Source organism: Mus caroli, chromosome 17 (genome assembly GCF_900094665.2).
Source record: "Mus caroli chromosome 17, CAROLI_EIJ_v1.1, whole genome shotgun sequence".
Taxonomy (NCBI): Eukaryota; Metazoa; Chordata; class Mammalia; order Rodentia; family Muridae; genus Mus; species Mus caroli.
In genome coordinates this window covers 24282316-24300653 of record NC_034586.1, presented here as the reverse complement: position 1 = coordinate 24300653, position 18338 = coordinate 24282316, and the positions used below count along the sequence as shown (strand labels likewise).

At 43.7% G+C, this 18338-nt stretch overlaps 1 protein-coding gene across 7 annotated transcripts in view; it reads left to right on the top strand.

Annotated features, from left to right (window-relative positions):
* Positions 1-18338, top strand: part of Fkbp5 (FKBP prolyl isomerase 5) — a 116387-nt gene that overhangs the window by 69326 nt on the left and 28723 nt on the right. For 5 of the 7 annotated variants that reach the window (XM_029471442.1, XM_029471443.1, XM_029471446.1 and 2 more), the window contains 4 exons: positions 6428-6553; positions 9346-9490; positions 16473-16615; positions 17360-17474. In XM_029471442.1, the coding sequence (XP_029327302.1) occupies positions 6449-6553; positions 9346-9490; positions 16473-16615; positions 17360-17474 (508 nt within the window). In that variant the 5' untranslated portion in view covers positions 6428-6448. Of the gene's footprint in view, positions 1-5933; positions 5956-6098; positions 6121-6427; positions 6554-9345; positions 9491-16472; positions 16616-17359; positions 17475-18338 lie in introns of those variants that run through there. The other 2 variants (XM_029471445.1, XM_029471441.1) reach the window with 2 other exon arrangements.

Here is an 18338-nt window from a genome sequence, read left to right as displayed (position 1 = left end):
TGGACATGAGCTTGTCATGTCCCTTCACTGCACAAAACAGCTTTTGTAGTATAACCTTGAGAAGCGAAAGCTTCAACCTGCTTAAAGCCCAGTAGGGTAAAATATTAAGAGGTAAAATACTTGATTCAGGTTCTGCTTTATCGCATAGTGTTATCACTGGGTAGTGTAATATTTTCTATGGTTTTTTTGTTTTGCTAGCAATACAACCCTGTGCCTCCTGCTTACTTAATCATTCAGACCAAAACGGTGACGCACACCTTTAATCCTACTGCTCAGGAATCAGAGGCAGGAGGATCTCTGTGAGTTCTAGGACAGCCTACGCTACATAGAGAGACCCTATCTCAAAACAAAATAGGAAATGAGGCAACAATAATTCATCTGGCTAAACCGCCCCAGCAAAGCAAACCTGCACTGTGAGAATGTGTTGGGGTTTCTAGGCAAGGAGCGCAGCTACTTTATCCCTTCCCAGGAGAACAGTCCTGTGTTGCTCAACTCTGCTGTGGAGGACATGGAACTGCGAGGGAAAGGGAGGCTGCTTCCCTTGCCAGCCAGCTCAGCAGGTCAGCCCTCACAAGTGTGACTGACAGACAAAGGAGTGACAGATGGAGCCACATCACCTTACATCCAAGGCGAGTGAATGAAGAATGAGTCCTCCAAAGCATTGTGTATATTGAAGACTAGACTGAGTAGTTTTAGGCTGTGAGGTGGCAGAGCCTCTTTCTTAAACTGTCACCTTACTGGACCTCTCAGAGCCCTTGGCTGAGAGGCTGATGGAATCACTCCCAGAAATCCAGCTGAGGATCGAGGAAGGACACTGCAACTGAGGAAGGGAGGAAGACCTCAGAGGGACTTGGGACTCGGGATGGTGACTCCAGCTGGCTGACTGCCCTCGGCTGGCTGGCCGCTCCGATGCATCTGTCTGATCAAGCTGTTTCTGTTGATTTTTCACTTCTTATAAAAGTATACATGCATATGTGTATGATAAAATACACTGCTTTAGACATTTAAATGTTCCTAAGTGGCATTAAGTACACTCCCTCCCAATATTGTGAAACCATCACCGGTCATTCTTTTCATCACCCCAAACAGAAACTCTGTACCTTACAACACCCCCTAGTAACCTTTAACCTACTTTGATTCTGAGTTTGACTCTGTATGTGTTGTATACACGTGTATGTGTTGGCATGTGTCTGCACTTGTGTACAGGCCTGGGGTCAGCATCCAGTGTTGTAAAATGTCTTCGTATTTTATTTATGACTGGTGTGAATGCATGTATACGCCACAGCGTTTGTGAGGAGGCCAGAGGATACTTTTAGGATATGGCTCTTTCCTTCCATGTGGAATCCAGGGATCAAACTCCAGATCTCAGGCATGTGTAGCAAGCGCTTTGACTCGCTAAGCCATCTCTCCAATCCTGCACCAACTCTAGACTGTATGGCCAGCAAGCCCCTAAGATCCTTCTGTGTCAGCCCCTGCTACCCTCACCCAACATGCACCACTGCACTGGGCTGCAAACTCGGGTCCTCACATGTTCAGCTTGTGCTTTGACACTGAGCAATTACCGTAGAATCCCAACACTTACACTCTTATTTTCCCATGATATCCATTCTGATGGGTAGAAACTGGAATCTCTTACAGTGTTTCTTTCCCTTTACCTGGTCACAGTTGATGTGAAACATCTTGTCATTTTCTGCATGAATATGTATGTGTATATATATATATATATATATATATATATATATATATATNGAGAGANTGTGTGTGTGTGTGTCTGTCTGTCTGTCCAATCCCACCAATATAGAAGAAAGACATTTCTTTGGGAAAAGTAGCTGAATAATTGTAGTGTGTAATTTCACGGAGCTGTGTAGTTGTTTCCTCTACCTGTGTAGTTAGCTCTTTTTTTTTTCTTTTTTAAAGTGTATTTCTTGTCTGCCAATAAATAACTATTACTATCTCTAGCTCTAGGTTGGAATGTCTGAGAGAGGTCAGAGGTTGAAATTTAATGAGGATTTTCCAGTGCATTCTTATAAGAAAATGTCAGAATTGAGGTCCACTTAGCAGGCCCTGTGTTCTGAGGTTGAGGGGTGCTTCTTTGCTGTGTCTTTTCTGTTGTGTGGAGCTGAAAGCTATAGACAACAAGGCCAGGAGTTGGTGGGGCTTAGAAACACTTGCTGTGGTTCCTCAGTGCTTCTAACAAAGAAGCTAGGGATGTCTGATGGGACACCGTGGAGTAAGAAAAGCACCGGACATATGCACAGACTCTGCAAAGCTCAGGGTAGCTTCTCACGTGAGAGACCGTCGTTACCTGAAGTTGTCAGCACCTGTTGATGAGACACTGTCTTCTCGTGTCTTCTCTGTTGTGTCTTGGGTCATCGCCGACTGGCACTTTGGAGGGTGAGTGCCTCTCTGCCATGTCCATAACAGGAGCACTGGGTGTTCCCTTTCTGGAGCACTGGGGTGCAATTTCCCTCCCTTAGCTGGTGCAGTACAGTACATTTTCTCATGGGTTAGTAATAGCCTTAGGTAAAAGTGACCAGAGGAAACAAGACTCTGTTAGAAAAATACTGACATCTCCCTAGTTTGTCCTAAAGCTTTTTAAGAATTGTCTTTTTTATATAATACCATAAAGCAAAAAGGCTACTTATTTTGTTTGTTTATTTATAAGAATTTATACTTCTAGTGACCTACAAGAAATTAAGGGGAAATGTTTAGAAAATTAAAGGATTTGGGAAGGGAGTTGCTTTGGTTTTTGTTTGTTTATTTGTTTGTATTTTCTTTGTTTGGCTGCTTAGTTTTTGTTTTTTTTTTTTTCAAAATAGTTTCTCTGTGTCTAGCCATGGCTGTCTTAGAACTTGCTCTGTAGACCAGGTTGCACTAGAACTCACAGAAATCTGCCTGCCTCTGCCAACCAAGTGCTGGGATTAAAGGTGTGCAGGACCACTGACCAACTTAGTTTATTTCTTTATTCCTTGAGATTTAAATGGCTTTGAACCTGGAAAAAAAAAAAAAGGTTGTTTTCTGGTTTTCCAGATTCCCGGTACTTCTCTTACTGTGGGCTCGGCCGTACTGTTCCAAGTCAGTCTCAGATCTGCACGCTCGCATCCTTAAGTTGATGATGTTCCTTGGTCAAGTTGACACTTAAGCAGAAGCGGCAAATGGGTTGAAGGGAGTTAAGACTTACATGAATAGCAAGCCAAGTTGTTCTTTTCTTCATCTTTATTTTTAATTTATTTATCTTTTGAGAATTTAATATATGAATACTGATTTTACATCATTTCTCCTTTAATTCCTCCCATATCACCTTCTCAAATTTGTGCCTTCTTATTTGTTGATTATTGTTACATGTGTGTGCATTCATACACTTGGGCGTGTGTGTGTGTGTGTGTGTGTGTGTATACCTATGAATACAGCCTGTTGAAGTCTTATAGTTTTACTTGTACGGGTGTAGAGAGGGTCTTGTGTAGCTGAGGTTAATGCTCACCCCTGATCCTCCTGCCTCCACCTCCTGAGTGCTCGCTCGTATTGCAGGCAGCATATGCTGCTGTCACCAGCATGGGCCTGGCTGAAAAAAACTGTTTTTTCTCTTTTTTAAAAATTAATTTTGTGTTGTCTGCATGGATGTCTTCGAATCATCTGCATACAGAGGGCAGAAGAAGGTATCAGATCTTCTAGAACTGTGTAACAGACAGTCGTGAGCCTCCATGTGGGTGCTGGGTATCAAACATCAGTTCTCTGCATGCTCTTAACCATGGAGTCATCTCTCCAGCTTTCCCATTAAGTATTTTTGGAAGAAATAGCACATAGATGAAGTCCACCTTCCCTTACATCGCCATGAGGCAGTTTGTCTAATTGCTGCTGTCACAGGTTTGGTTATGGTGCACAGTGCCTGTTAGAAGGATAGCTATTAGATCAGCCGCTTCCACACCCTTGGAGTTTTTGAGACAGGGTTTTTCCTGTGACTAGGCTGGCCTCAAACTCAGAAATCTGCCTGCCTCTGCCTCCCAAGTGCTGGGATTAGAGGCGTGCGCCACCACACCCAGCCCTAGATCCAGTTTCTTAAATGTTCCTACTCATGTCTTCTTTTTGCCCAAGAAATTCCTAAGCAATCCCAGACATGTGGGCATATAAAATAGACATACAAGGAGAACATTTATTGATAATAAGTCATAGTTTATTTTAAAACAATCTTTGCTGTGCAGATATTTTTACCATTTATTCGAGATAAGCAAATATGCATACCAAAAGATGGATATGCTCGTTTGTCTAGTACAGTTGAGTCCAAAGATAGACTGTGTTTTGATATTACCTGCAGAGAGATGGCAGTAGGAAATATTAGGTCCTTGTTGTATGTCCCTAAACCATGGTGTTTCTATAAGAGCAGAAACCGTTGTGTGTGCATGCAGCAGAAACACTGCGTAGCTCACAATAGCCTTTGGTGTAAGCTGAGGGGCTGTGAACAGCGCCATTTAGCATTGCATGATGCAGTGGCATGCATGTTGAATTGCATGTGTGTGCTCAGCCGAGTTCCACACTGTGGCATGGCCAGCACTGCCAGCACACCATGGATTCCTTGTGAATTTATTTTTGTTTGGGTTTGGGGCCAGTGTGTATTCAGAAAGCATTGCTGCTGCTCAGTTGGTCCACCACCACCCCCCCCCTTGTGGGCTCACCACTTACTCTTTAGTTATGGTATACATCACCTGCTAAAGGTTTATATTGCTTTGTTGGGAAGGCCCTTTCACCTTTTCTGGTGGGTAATCTTTGGGGTGGTGTTGGTGAATATTTCTCAAGAACTTTTCACCTAGTAGTTTTAATGTGCTTAGTGCTTCCGTCTTGTTCTGTTGCTAGAGGCCCACGTGTCTCTGAAAACCTACAGAACCTTTCCCAAGGATAAGTCAATGAGCAGCTCCCTCCAGATGTTTAAGCGCTTCCTATAAGCTCATGCACCCGATCGATATGTGTCAGCAAGTCCTAGAAGCTGGGGTCGGCCTCCTGGTCTAGTTTCCCTGATTATCTAGTCCAGCATTGTGCTGAGCTAGGTACTTAACTTTAGTTGTTTGTTTGAGAACAGCTTGTTCTAGGCTTTCCCCTACCCTGAGCCAAACATGTGGACCTTTTATTCTGGTATAAACTGTGCTAGGAAATCCACACAGGGGCTGGGCCCTGGGGTTGTACTGCTCTCTTTGAAAATCTTTCAGCACAACAAACTGCTCAACCTGAAGAAAACTTAGCTTGTTTGGAAATGAGTTAAAACACTCATATTTTAGTTGCCCAATTCTCAGTTCTATCAGTAAAGCGGGTTCTTTACAATACTGGAAGTTGTTTTGTGTTTGGTTTTGACTGTAAGCAGAGGGCCCAGAAGGTGACTTGACTGAGCCTGGAGTCTGTTCTTACCCTAGTGTGGAATAGCTTTAGAAGCGGCCCATAGTTAGCCGGTTTGGATAATGTCCTTAACCTCAGTACTCGGAACGCTGAGGAGAGAGAAATGTCCAGTTTGAAGCCAGCCTGGGCTACATAAGAACCTGATTCAGAAAGTAATTGGCATTGTTATTAATTCTTCATTTCCCTGCTCAGTCAAGGAGCAGTATAAGATAATCCCGGCAGTAGACAAGTGTGTTTCGTTTAGCCTATTGATCACTGATATGCAGATTGGCTTGGAGAGAAGGTCAGGTAACAGCACTCAGGAGGCAGACAGGTGGATCTGTTAGTTCGAGGCCAGGCCAGTCGACACATTGAGTTCAGGACATGGATCTCTGTGAAGCAGAGTTTGTATTCTGAGTACACTGCTCTGAGTAACGGTTTAGAGTGCCTGAAGTAGGAGCAAAAGGCAACCCTCCAGAGTTCCCTGCTGAAGACTGTAATATGCAAAGCACACACCCCGTGTTCTACAAGACCCTTTATCTACCAGGAGTGCTTCATAAATGTCCACATCCAGCTGAGAAGAGCTAAGGAAGGGTATAATAGCAAAACAACTTGCATGGGCATTGTGGATCTGGCTCGTGAGAGAAAGAAGAGAGAGTAATCAAATGGGTGTGGCTGGTTATGGAAAGGGAGCTGGTCGGTTTGACCAGTGAAGTGGCAGAACACCAGAGGCCTCTGTTCTCTCTCAACAATATGGCTGTAGGAGACTTGTTTTATGGTTCTGAGAGGGCAGCTTCTCCCTGTGTTGTCCTGTTAAGGAATATAATTACCGGCAGGCCTGACTTATACTGCTCTCATCTAGGACCGTGACTAGACGGGAAATTGAGGAAGTGGGTGATGCTTTGTTTCCTTGTCTGATGGCATCAATGCATGCCCACAGCAAATGCTTTTGTTATTGTTTCTGTGTTTTAACTCTATTAGTCTTATGTGAGCTTAGTTCTCAGGGACTTTTCAGGTATGTTAAGGCGTGATACTCTGATTGAAGGAAATGTCTTTTTCTTGGCAGGTCTTCCTCTTACAAAGGACAATGACTACTGATGAGGGCACCAGTAAGAATGGAGAGAACCCGGCAGCCACCGTGACTGAGCAGGGTGAAGACATCACTACGAAGAAAGACAGAGGAGTATTAAAGGTAAGGCCACAGAGTGTGAAGCAGGGAGGTCTCTGTGTGGGAGCTTGTGGGTGCTTTATGCAGCCTGTCTTGTGGACGGGATAGGGTTAAGTAGCAAACACTACAGCTCACTTCCCATCCAGCTTCATAGCTGGGCGTAATCTCAGATTATAGGTGGTGCAGCTTCGGCTGGGCTATGTAAATTAACTCACATCTTAGGCCCTGCAGAACAAGTTCCAGTTCTGCTTTCCCTCAAAAGAATCCGTCCTTGTTTCAGAGGGTGCACATAGACTGCAGTTTGAATGCGCCATCTTAGTGTGCTAAAGCTAGGCAGTGACTGCAAGAGTCTGTAGAGAAAAAGGAGAGGGCTTAGTTTTTATATACAAGTACTCTTTCTATGTGTCATGATGTAAGGACACACAATATATATTTGGATCATCTTTCCTGTTTATTTAAAGTGTGTGTGTGATGTATTTGTGTACACATATGCATGTATACTTGCTCCTCTGTCAGGATATCTTCCTCAATCACTTTTCTACCTTATTTCTCTGTGAGACAGAGTCTTTCACCAAACCTAGAAGGAAGCCTGTTTGAGTAAGACTGGGTAGCCAGCAAGCCTCTGGGATCCATTTGTCTCTGTCCTCCAGCACTGGGGTTGGAGACACACTCTGTCCTGATTATGGTTTTACATGGGTCTAAGGAATCTAAGCTCGGAGTCTCCTTGAACCAGCTCCATAGACATTTTTTAAATTTGCATCTTAGCAATAGTGTTATGAGATAGTACCTTTTGATGATGGTGGGACTGGGTATGGTTCCTAGGGTCTCACTAAGTTGCCAGGCTGGTCTTGAATTACAGTGTAACCCAGGCAGGTCTTGAACCTGCCATCCTCCTCCCTTAGTCTCCTGAGTAGTTGGGATTACAGGATTGTGTCCCCAGGATGGGCCAGGTTCTCGCCTGTGGTTCTGTTCTGAATCTCCATGTATTCCTCTTACCTTGCTCTGTGCTGTCAGTCCATTGAGATCTCTTTTTCCTGCAGCTTCTTAGCCTGGAAGCTTCTCAAGACAGTGGAGATTCTTCAGGCTGTCCGCAGCATCTCTTACCTCATCTTTTTCAGTGTGCTGTGTTCAGAGAACTGGCCTCCCAGGTCCTCAGACCCTGTGTATTCTGTAACCAAGTACTGAGTGATTCATGAGGGAAAAGTTTATTGAGGCTCACAGTGCTATAGTCTGAGAAGTCCAGGAACAGGGCATTCCTGCATCACTTTGCTTCTAGTAAGGACTCACTGTAGAGTGAAAGCAGAAGGCAGGCAGACAGGCAGGCAGGCAGGAAGATCTGAGAGGCACAAGGAGGCGTGGACAGCTTTGTACAACTTGTGCGGTGAGCCTGGTCCCTCCACAGGGAGTTCACAGAGGCAAGACCTTGATTCCACCTAACTTCCCTCCTAAAGGCCTCATATCCCAGCACTGTCCTGGTAGCAGTTGATCCAGTGTAAGCTTTCAAGCAGACAGGTCATATTCAACCCTCACTCAGACCACAGTATCCTTCCATCGCTGCTAAGCCTGCTCAGAGCTCTCGGATAGGCAGTACGCTATAGTCTCCTTTGTCCTAGGGAGTAAGTCTAAGAACAACAACAGTTAGGCTTATTATAACTGTGTGGTTTGAAGCTCTTTAGGTTATGACACCTGTTACTGTCTAGAACCTTCAAGTCACCTCAGGGCCTTTGGTAAAGAGTCAGTATGTTTCACAGCTGTGGCCCGGAGATTTGTCAGCCTCTCTGGGTTAAGGTTTCTGTTTATAAAATGTATAGTAGTAGTAGTAGTAATAATAATAATAATAATAATAATAAAGTATAAGTTGGTTTTACATTTTTCATATAAATTAAAATTAGACTTTTATCTTTGAGGCAAGTTAAAATTTAAGCACAAGTTTCATCTTGCTGGGAAGATAGACACACACATAAGAGGTCACTATCACATGTTAGCTGCTGTCTTCTGCACCACTGAAATGGTCCCACTGGCACAGATGATTGACAGACCGAATTGCACCACCACACGCCTGGGTTACATTTTCTTTTCCAAGAATTGACCAACTGCATTAGAATCTTGCTCTGCCAAGAATAAAAGAAGTAGTCTGGATTTTACAGTGGATAAATATTTTTCATTTTGAAGTTCTTTTCTTCTTTTTTTCCCTTTTCATTTTTCTTTACTAGAAAACAAGCTACTTGGTATCGTCTAAGTCTATATTTTACAGATTATTCAAATAATGGATGTTTAAACTGTTACATCAGAGCATATAGCAGAGCATTTGGAGCCTATCTTTAGCAAAGGAGGAAAGTAAATATGCCACCTTGACTCTTTGCTGTTTAAGAAGTCCAGCAGTCCTTTGGCTAGTTCAGTTTGTGTACCTTTGCCTGCTCATGAATCTGTGTTTTGAGAGATTTTAGCATCTTGACTTTCAACCAACCAAGTGAGGTTTACTGGCTAATTCTGTTTTACCTTGGTGGAGATAGGGTTTCATAGGATTATCTAGCTGGCCTGGAACTTACTGTGTAGACCAGGCTGTCTCCGCAGTGATCCTTTTGCCTTGCTCTGGCTTTCTATTTTGAGAGACTAAATATTGTGGTGAGCTGTAATAATAGTCATAACACAAAGGGTTAGTGAAAGACACTTTTCTGAGAGCAGGACAAAGAAAGCCGTGAGGAATGGCGGTGAATCTGCCCATCTGTCTGGATGCCGGGGAGTAGCCCTTGTGGCCTTTGTATCCTTTTACAAGTACAAAGCTTTACATTTTTTTTCTTATGTTTGTCTTTCAGATTGTCAAAAGAGTGGGGACTAGTGACGAGGCCCCAATGTTTGGTGACAAAGTTTATGTCCACTACAAAGGGATGTTGTCAGATGGAAAGAAGTTTGATTCCAGTCATGACAGAAAGAAGCCATTTGCCTTTAGCCTTGGCCAAGGTAAGAGGACAATATTTTCAGGGTTTGTTTAGGTTTGATTCTGTTTTTATATGCCACAATAAACATGGCAAACATGGTCCATGGATCCCTAGGTGTCTCTGTGGTCCTTTTGGGACCATAGTGTCACTTCTTTCTGTAGCAGTGTGAAGGTGATGCCATTTTCACTTGCTGACGCTCACACTGGCAACCTAAAATCTGCAGAGGCACAAACTGCAGGGACCCTCGTGGGCATCAGTGACAGTCATCTCTGGAGCCCATTGTGTTGTCACTGCCTCTCCTGTTGGCTGTCATCTCAGTGCTTCCAAAGTCGGCACATTATTACACACAGTGCGGCTGCCAGGAGGCGCTGGGGTCCTGAGCACAGCCCTTCTGTGCTCCCACGCCGTCAGGAAGCCTGCTGCACTTTCAGTTGGGAACTGAGCTAGCTCAGTGTTGCCGTGAACACCATTCTTCCTTGCAAAGGCAGACGATGACTGTTCAGACTTGAGAGGTATTTCCTGAAGGAGAATGAGATAAACCTGTCACTTCAAGGAAAACACCCGACAGACGTTGTTATCGTTGCAGCTTCAGGTGGAAAACCAGTTTTAAAATATTTGTGGCTGTCCCATGCTTAACAGCTTCCTGAGCCCTAAGACTTCTCTGTGAGAGCGGTGGGTACTAATGAGTCTGACTTGACTTCTGGACAGTGAGGTTCGCCACTGTTAGAGTGTCTGCCTAACTCAATTAGCCAGTATTTTCCCAGGGACCAGTGCAATACATACACCGTCGTCAAGTGTGGACAAGCAGTCCATTCAGGCTAGACCAGTGCTGTAGCGGAATACAGTGTGAGAAGCCCTTTGATGCAGATGACCTGCTGAACCTCTCGTCCACTTTTGATAGTCACCTAAGAATTCTGTGACGCTGCCCTCCTGCCTTTTCCCAGGTCCTTGTGAGTTTGTTCTTTTCTACATCTTCAGTCAGAAGCAAGCAAATGACTTCCTCTTGGCTTATATTAAGTCAAACATTTCACTTTTGTAAAATTAAAAATGACAGCTAAGGACTGACTGGGGTGGTGTTCTGTAGTTAGAGTGCTTCCCTGGCATCCACTGAGTGAGTTTGAGCCTCAGGTGCAGTCTCCGTCTGTAATGCCAGCACTTGGCAGATTGGAGGCAGTGGGGTCAGAAGCACAGAGGTGTTCAGTTGACCACAGAACAGAGAAACATAAGCCAGCCTAATGGCACACACCTATCATCTCAGCAGTTGGGAGGTGTCCTAGTTAGGGTTTCTATTGCTGTGATGAAACACCATGACCCAAGGCAAGTTGGGGAGGAAAAGGTTTATTTGGCTTACACTTCCACAGCACTGTTCATCATTGAAAGAAGTCAGGACAGGAACTCAAACAGGGCAGGAAGCTGCAGGCAGGAGCTGATGCAGAGGTCAGGGAGGAGTGCTGCTTACTGGCTTGCTCCTCATGGCTGCTCAGCCAGCTTTCTTATAGAACCCAGGATCACTAGCCCAGGGATGGCAGCATCCACAATGGTCCTCCCCAATTAACCACTAATTAAGAAAATGCCTACAGCTAGATTTACGGATGCATTTTCCTGTTGAGTGCTCTCCTCAAGTTGATATAAACTAGCCACCACAGAGGCAAAGGAGAGAGCCAAGTTCAAAGCTGTGTTGTACTTCACAGCAAGACCCTGTCTGAGGAAAAGAGAAAAAAAATTAGCTAGGCCATTTAGATTTTATATTAATATTATAACAGTTGCTGCTTCATCAAAATAAAAAAAAGGGGGGGGGGCTGGAGAGATGGCTCAGCAGTTAAGAGCACTGACTACTCTTCCAGAGGTCCTGAGTTCAATTCCCAGCAACCACATGGTGGCTCACAACCATCCTTAATGAGATCTGAAGACAGATACAGTGTACTTACATATAATAAATAAATAAAATCTTAAAATAAATAAATAAATAAATAAAAAATTTTAAAAAGGAAGTAGTATAAATACTGTCTCTTGAGCTCTCTAGTCCCTTATAGTATTTGTCTCCCAAAGGAGTATATAGAGATATTCCAAAGAGACGCTCCAGGCTAATTTTGGGATTCTACTATGACTTCAGTGTTTTGTTTTGTTTTAAGATATAGTCTTCTCTGTGTGCCCTGCCTATCTTGGAACTCACGATGTAGAGTAGGCTGGCCTTGAACTCAAAAGAGACCTACCTGCCTGTATCTCCTGAGTGCCGGAGCTAAAGATAGCAACACCACACCTGGCCTGATTTTAGTATTTTATTTTATTTTATTTTTAAAGATTTATTTATTTATTTATTTATTATATGTAAGTACACTGTAGCTGTCTTCAGATGCACCAGAAGAGGGTGTCAGATCTCAGTACGGATGGTTGTGAGCCACCATGTGGTTGCTGGGATTTGAACTCTGGACCTTCGGAAGAGCAGTCGGGTGCTCTTACCCACTGAGCCATCTCGCCAGCCCCGATTTTAGTATTTTAAATAGGACTATTATGAGCCTGACTATAAAAACTTTATTGAAAAAACACACATACAGTGGAGCACTGCCCCTCCCCCTGCTGTGTGCCCACTGCCTTCCTATACTGACTCTGAGCTCATCCCCTACACTGTAAATGACTGCTCTTACTACCAACCGCTGTGCAGTGTTGGGTGAAGATAGCACACACCACTATGTACATCAGCCCAGCATAGTGCACACCTGGGTGTTATTGTTGTTACAGCAAAAGATTACGGGTGGCTTGAAAGTTTTTACTGCAGTCACAGTAAAAACGATTGTAACTTCTTGTGTCGTAACTCTCCTTACTGAGCAGTCATATAAACCTTTTGAAACAATGCTTAGCCAGTCTTTTTTTTTTTGTCTGAGGAAGTTGGGAAAGAGAAACGGAATCAGTCTAAGACCTGGTTGTTAGCACAGTGGACTGTGTCCCAGGATAGAAACAGGAGAGTTTCCTCCTGTGCTTATGTTACTTTTGTTTGTGGTGCCATTGTCCAAATTGATTTTTTTTCTCTAAAGCACCCTTCCTTGATTGTGAAGTACTAAATGAAACAGAAGTCCTTTCTTCAAGTTGCTGTCTATCTCCATCATTCTTGGAGATAGAAAACTTCAATGTCCAGTTTTCCTTTTCTAAGGATGTCTCTTATCTCCCTTGCTGAAAATTACTGAGTATACAGCTTTTAAATATATGCTTACATTTAAACTCTGAGTATGTTTAGAGTCTGACAGCTTGAAAGTATTTTGTTTGTACCTGAGGAGGCAGAGGTACAGAGGGTCACAGTGTCTGCTCACTTGTGCACAGTGAGTCAGCCAGGACTCACACCCCAGGTTGTGTTCCTGAAGTTTCGTCATTCCCAAGGTGTGAAACAGTCCAGTCCAGGTCTAAGAACAGCCGAAGCCTGCTCACACCAGCTGCTTTCCTTTTTGCAGTGATGTATTGTATTGTTGTTTGTAGGATTTATAGACTCAGAATGCATGTTCTTGCTTGATGAAATTGTGAAGTTAATGTGTACTTTAAAAGAAGTGTTATACTTTCTCATAATACTAAACCTAAAAGACATTTTACATCACACTTAATACACTTATTAAAAGTACTGAAGCTTGTTGATGGTGGCGCACGCCTTTAATCCTCCACTTGGGAGGCAGAGGCAGAGGCAGGAGGATCTCTGAGTTCCAGGACAGCCAAGGCTACACAGAGAAACCCTGTCTCAAAAGAAACACAAAAGAAATATTAGAGCTGGAGAGACGGCTCAGCAGCTAAAAACACAGGCTGCTTCCCTCAGGACCCCAGTTTTAATCCCCAGCAACCACCAAGCAGGCAAAACACTGATGCACATAAAATAAGAATAAATAAATAAATAAAAAGTTAGAGAAAAATGAATTTAAACACAAGACTCAGCTATGATCCAGCAGTCCACTTCTGGATGGTGATGAAAAAGAACTGTGTAAAGGGTCTCGTGTTTATACACACACTCACAGCAAGTGTTGGCCACGGTGATCCAAAGGTGAAGCAACTCAAGTGTTCTTCAGCACCTGACTGAAACAAAATGTGATATGGCCACATGGTGGATTATTACGCAAGTCTTCGCCTCGCACTCCTCCTTTGGTTTTTGAAACAAGGTTTCTCTGTGTAGCCCTGGCTGTCCTGGAACTTACTCTGTAGACCAGGCTGGCATCAAACTCACAGATCCTCCTGTTGGTAGTGTTGTGGCCTCTCGTGTGGTCTGGGAGAGTTCTGAAGAAGCAGAAGTTTGCTCTGGAGTAGAAAGGATATTGAGTAATCCTGTGCTGGAGAATGAAGATTTGTGCCTAGGGCAGAGTGAGACAGTATTAATCTATGGTGAGGTGCAACAGTTGCCCAGAGCAGCCAGGAGAGGGGGCTCTTTGATATTTTGTAGGGTGCACAGTGACCTTATCTTTTATCCAAGCTTAGATGAAATTTTGAAGTGTTCTTGTTTTGTCTGAGTTTCTGATGGTTATGCAGTGACCTTGTCTGCTGTTGGTGTTTTATAAGCTTGACTGTGTGCAGTGAGAGACTGACGTGGCCTTGCTCCGAGCCCAGGCTCGCCCCAGACAATGGAGCCCGTAGCGAGTGTCAGCACCTGGCCATGGCCAAGGACTATACTTTATTTCTCTTAGGAAGAGTCTTTAACCTAACTACCCACGTATACTTTTTCCAAATATTTTGTTTCAGTAGACTTAGAAAACATCAAGATTAATGGTAAAAAGGAAGAGGAGCTGTCTGAGAGACTTGTAGGATACTCATAGAGACTTGTTACGAGCAGTGCTAAAAGCATTCTTGAAATGCCATTGAGTGAGAGGTGGATAAACAGTTAAAGTAGGTGGCCTTCAGAGCCCGTCACCAGGAGAGCCTGCATATTGATCACCTGCATTGTTCGGATCTTGTTCCACATTAAAGGAGTTTTTCTGTAACCAGGATTGACCATACTCACTGACAGAGCCTTGGCCAATAACATACTATGAATTAATAAGCTGGCAATATTTTAAATTTTAAAATGAGGTATATGTTGTTTTGCATGATTCCTCGCTTTCAGTTTAAATTAATGTACTAGCCAGACCTGGTCCTATCAGTTACAGGCTTTCACTATACAAAGAATGTTAGACACACGATTGTTCGCTGGACTTTGATGGTAGCACAGGAAAGCAGCGACCTGGACTAGAGCTGGAATACTGTGGTTAATAAAGAGCACGTGTTCAGACAAAGTCAAGAAAGGGGCTTTTATAACGTAAACTATGTTGAGAAGCTACAGAGCCAAATAATGAATCATCTCAGTTCTAAGAATAGGCGTGTAAAGGTTTAAAATATAACAAACAAAAATTATGTGTATAATTTAAAGGAAATTAACCAGGAAATTGACAATTTCCTTGGTTGCAAGGATTCAGAAGTTTTCAAATGGTGTTCTCTATGTTTCAATGTTTTCTTGGTGTTGCTTTTCAGAAATTTGATCGGGGAACTGGTAAGGTGGTCCCCACCTATAATTCCAGTACTAGAAGGGGAGACGGGGGAGAGCAAAGGAGAAGGAGGTCAGGGTTGGCCTTGGCGACAAAGGAATTGGAGGTCAGCCTTGGAGCACATAAGATTGTCTCAATAATGACAGCAGTAACGATGCCAGGCCCTTCTGCAGCAGCACTTGTGCACTACAGGCTCCTGGAAGGGACAAGAGAAGGGTGTACTTTTATATTAAAGTATCATTTCCTACCAGTTCTTGTGACTGTCACATGCACACACACAATAAGTAAAGTAGTCCATTTTAAAAGAAGAGTCAAATAGACGGGGCTGGTAAGGTAGCTCGGTGACCTCAGCCATGACCCCTGGAGCCATGTGACGATGGAAGGAGAAACCAACTCTACCAAGTTGTCTTCTGGTGACCTCCACATGTGCACCAGGGCACAGGCACACGTCATACACAGGCCATACATCCATCACGCATGCACACCATAAGGAGTGAGACAGAGGAGCGAGCGCTGGCTCATTTCTGAAGATGAGGCAGAAGATTATGAGTTGAGACTAGCTGGACTGTGTAATAAGACCTTGTCTCAAAAGGCCAAAAGAGAGGGACTTATATGTGGTGGTGACTGTGAAGGCAGCAGCTTTTCTCTATTGAACTGTACTAAATACCAGACTCTGTGTGTGTATATACTGTGCCGTGCATTTGGGATGGGGGCTGTTATTATGTTGTCTAGGTCAGGAAACAGATTAAACTTTCACAGGTTTGCAAAGCAAACCTAAGGTTGGAATCTGGTACTTTGAACCCCTACACTGCATAATCCTCCCTTTAGTAATCAAGAAAGAAAGTGAATCTATTAAATGAAAAGGAGTTCAGAATTGAATGATGATATGCTGCCATTTATTGGTGTGTCGGTTTGTATTGTTTTGTTTAGGTTTTTCAAGACAGGGTCTCACTATGTAGTCCTGGCTGTCTTGGCGCTCTCTATGTGGACCAGGCTGGCCTTGATCTACCCACCTCTGCCTCCCAAGTGCTGGGATCAATCCCCTAGAACTGAAGTTACAGACAGCTGTGAACTGCCAGGTGGTTGCTGGGAACTGAACCTAGGTCCTCGGGAAGAGTGGCCAGTGCTCTCCACCACTGAGCCATGTCTCCAGCCCCTAAATGAGACATAGTTCATGCTGCACATGATAAGAGTATTACTCAAGCATGGTGCACACACCTGTCTGTCATCCAGGAGTCCTAGACCCAGACACCACCTGCCAGAATTCAGAGTTCTAGGCCACCTTGTGCTGCACTATGAGGCTGACTTAAACTTTCAGAACAAAGGCTTGTAAATATTGACGCTGAGCAGGTTACCTGCTCCAGGACCATAGGAGAGCAGCAAAGCTGAGTTTCTCAAGTTGGCAAGAAAGGAAACTTCCCAAATTTACAGTTGTTATGATTTGGCAGATCTGGGGTTTGTTTGAAGATTTTCTTTGACAGATTTGGTTTTTGTTTTTGTTTTCTTGTTTTCTCTTAGGCCAGGTTATCAAAGCCTGGGACATTGGGGTGTCTACTATGAAGAAAGGCGAGATCTGCCATTTATTATGTAAACCAGAATATGCTTATGGCTCGGCTGGCCACCTCCAAAAAATTCCATCGAACGCAACTCTCTTTTTTGAGGCAAGTATTTGTAATGCTGTGCATGTGCGGCCATGACATGGAGCTGAGCTGGCCGCTGGGAGCCTGCTCCAGCTTATTTATTTTGGAGCTTGGCTTCTTGAATTGTTTCCCACACATCCAGGGGGTGTGCCAGTGCTTTCTTAGAAATGTGTCTGGCACAAAGTGGGCATATCCAAACAAACAGAAGTCGCAGATGTGGAAGTAAAAGTTGTGGTGAGTAGAGGAAATCAGTCGTGTGTACCCCGACAGGCTGGGAATGGTGGTGGGGAGTGTAAAGCTGTGAAGGCTTCCGACTGTCTCCTCATGGCCGTCAGGAGCCGGGAGTCCTGGTTCATTGTTTACTGCGCTGAATTAATTACACATAATTGGCCAAACTGGATCTTTATCTAACATGGTGAAAGCACTTCTCAAGTCAGTTGAAGGCCAGTTTCTTAAATCTTAAGGTGGCAAGGTCACAAATCTGGGGTGGGAAGTGGGTGTCCTCAGAGTCAGCCAAGACTGTTCTGCGCCAGCACCTTGTCCTTCTGGCCTTTTGCCCACAAGGCAGTTGTCCTACTATTTCCTGTCTGTCTTTGCACGGCAGCCCACAGGATGCAGTCCTAGACGGTGTCATTACACGGAGTTCCTTCCAAGAACTGCAGAGTACAGCACTCTCATGTCCCTTATCTAAGCTGTATAGATAAAGATGTAGCTTAAAGTTTTATAAAATAACTGTTAAACTGGCTTTCATCTTTTCCATTCTAGATTGAGCTCCTTGATTTCAAAGGTGAGGATTTATTTGAAGATTCAGGCGTTATCCGTAGAATCAAACGGAAAGGCGAGGGATACTCAAACCCAAACGAAGGAGCAACGGTCAAAGGTGAGTAGTGAGTGCTGCTGGGAGCCAGCCTTCCCTGAGGAAGGAGACATGCTTCTAAGAAAAACAGTCATTAAACTGTCTAGAAGAAGAGGAAAATCTATCTAAAACAACTAGAACGATTTTCTTGATTTTAGCATGTATATAATATTTAGACCAATATTTTATAACACAAGTCTAACAAAATTAGTTTGGGTTTAGTTATTTTCTTATTGCGAACAGTTACGAATATAGCAGTTGCAGTGTTATAGGTAACATGTCATTCAGGATTTGTTCTAAGCAAAGAAGATCTCAGCCAGGAGCAGGAAATTGGGGTCTAAGGCTGGCTCTGGACCTCTGGGCCTCTCCTGTGCCCTCACTTCTTCCAAGACTGAGGCTGTGCTGGACTTCTTGGTTTCAAAGGCTCTGCGAGCCCCAAAAACCCACATTGGGTGTCATGCTTATGAAAGTCGTAAGGGCTAGAGACAGCTGTGACACAGCCACTTAAAAGCTTACTCATAACATGTTTTCATCTTTTATTATGAAAAATTCAAGTCTATACACCAGGGTTTTTCCTGTGCTATGGGAACTCCTCCAGAGTCAGTGATTCATAACAACTTGTTTTGTTTTGATTTAGTTTTTGAGACAGGGCATTTGTTGAGACCAGGAAGTTAATAGGGCCATCCCCGGTCCCACTCTCGTTACCATACTAACTTCTTTTCTAGTCTGGATACAAATTCAAAACCTGGAGCTGCATTTAGCCCTCATGGCTTTATTCTATTCCAATGAATTAGTCTTCCATCTTTGTTTCCTGTGACTTTGACACTTTTTTGCTGTTGTTTGTTTGTTTTTCAAGACAGGGTTTCTCTGTGTAGCCCTGGCTGTCCT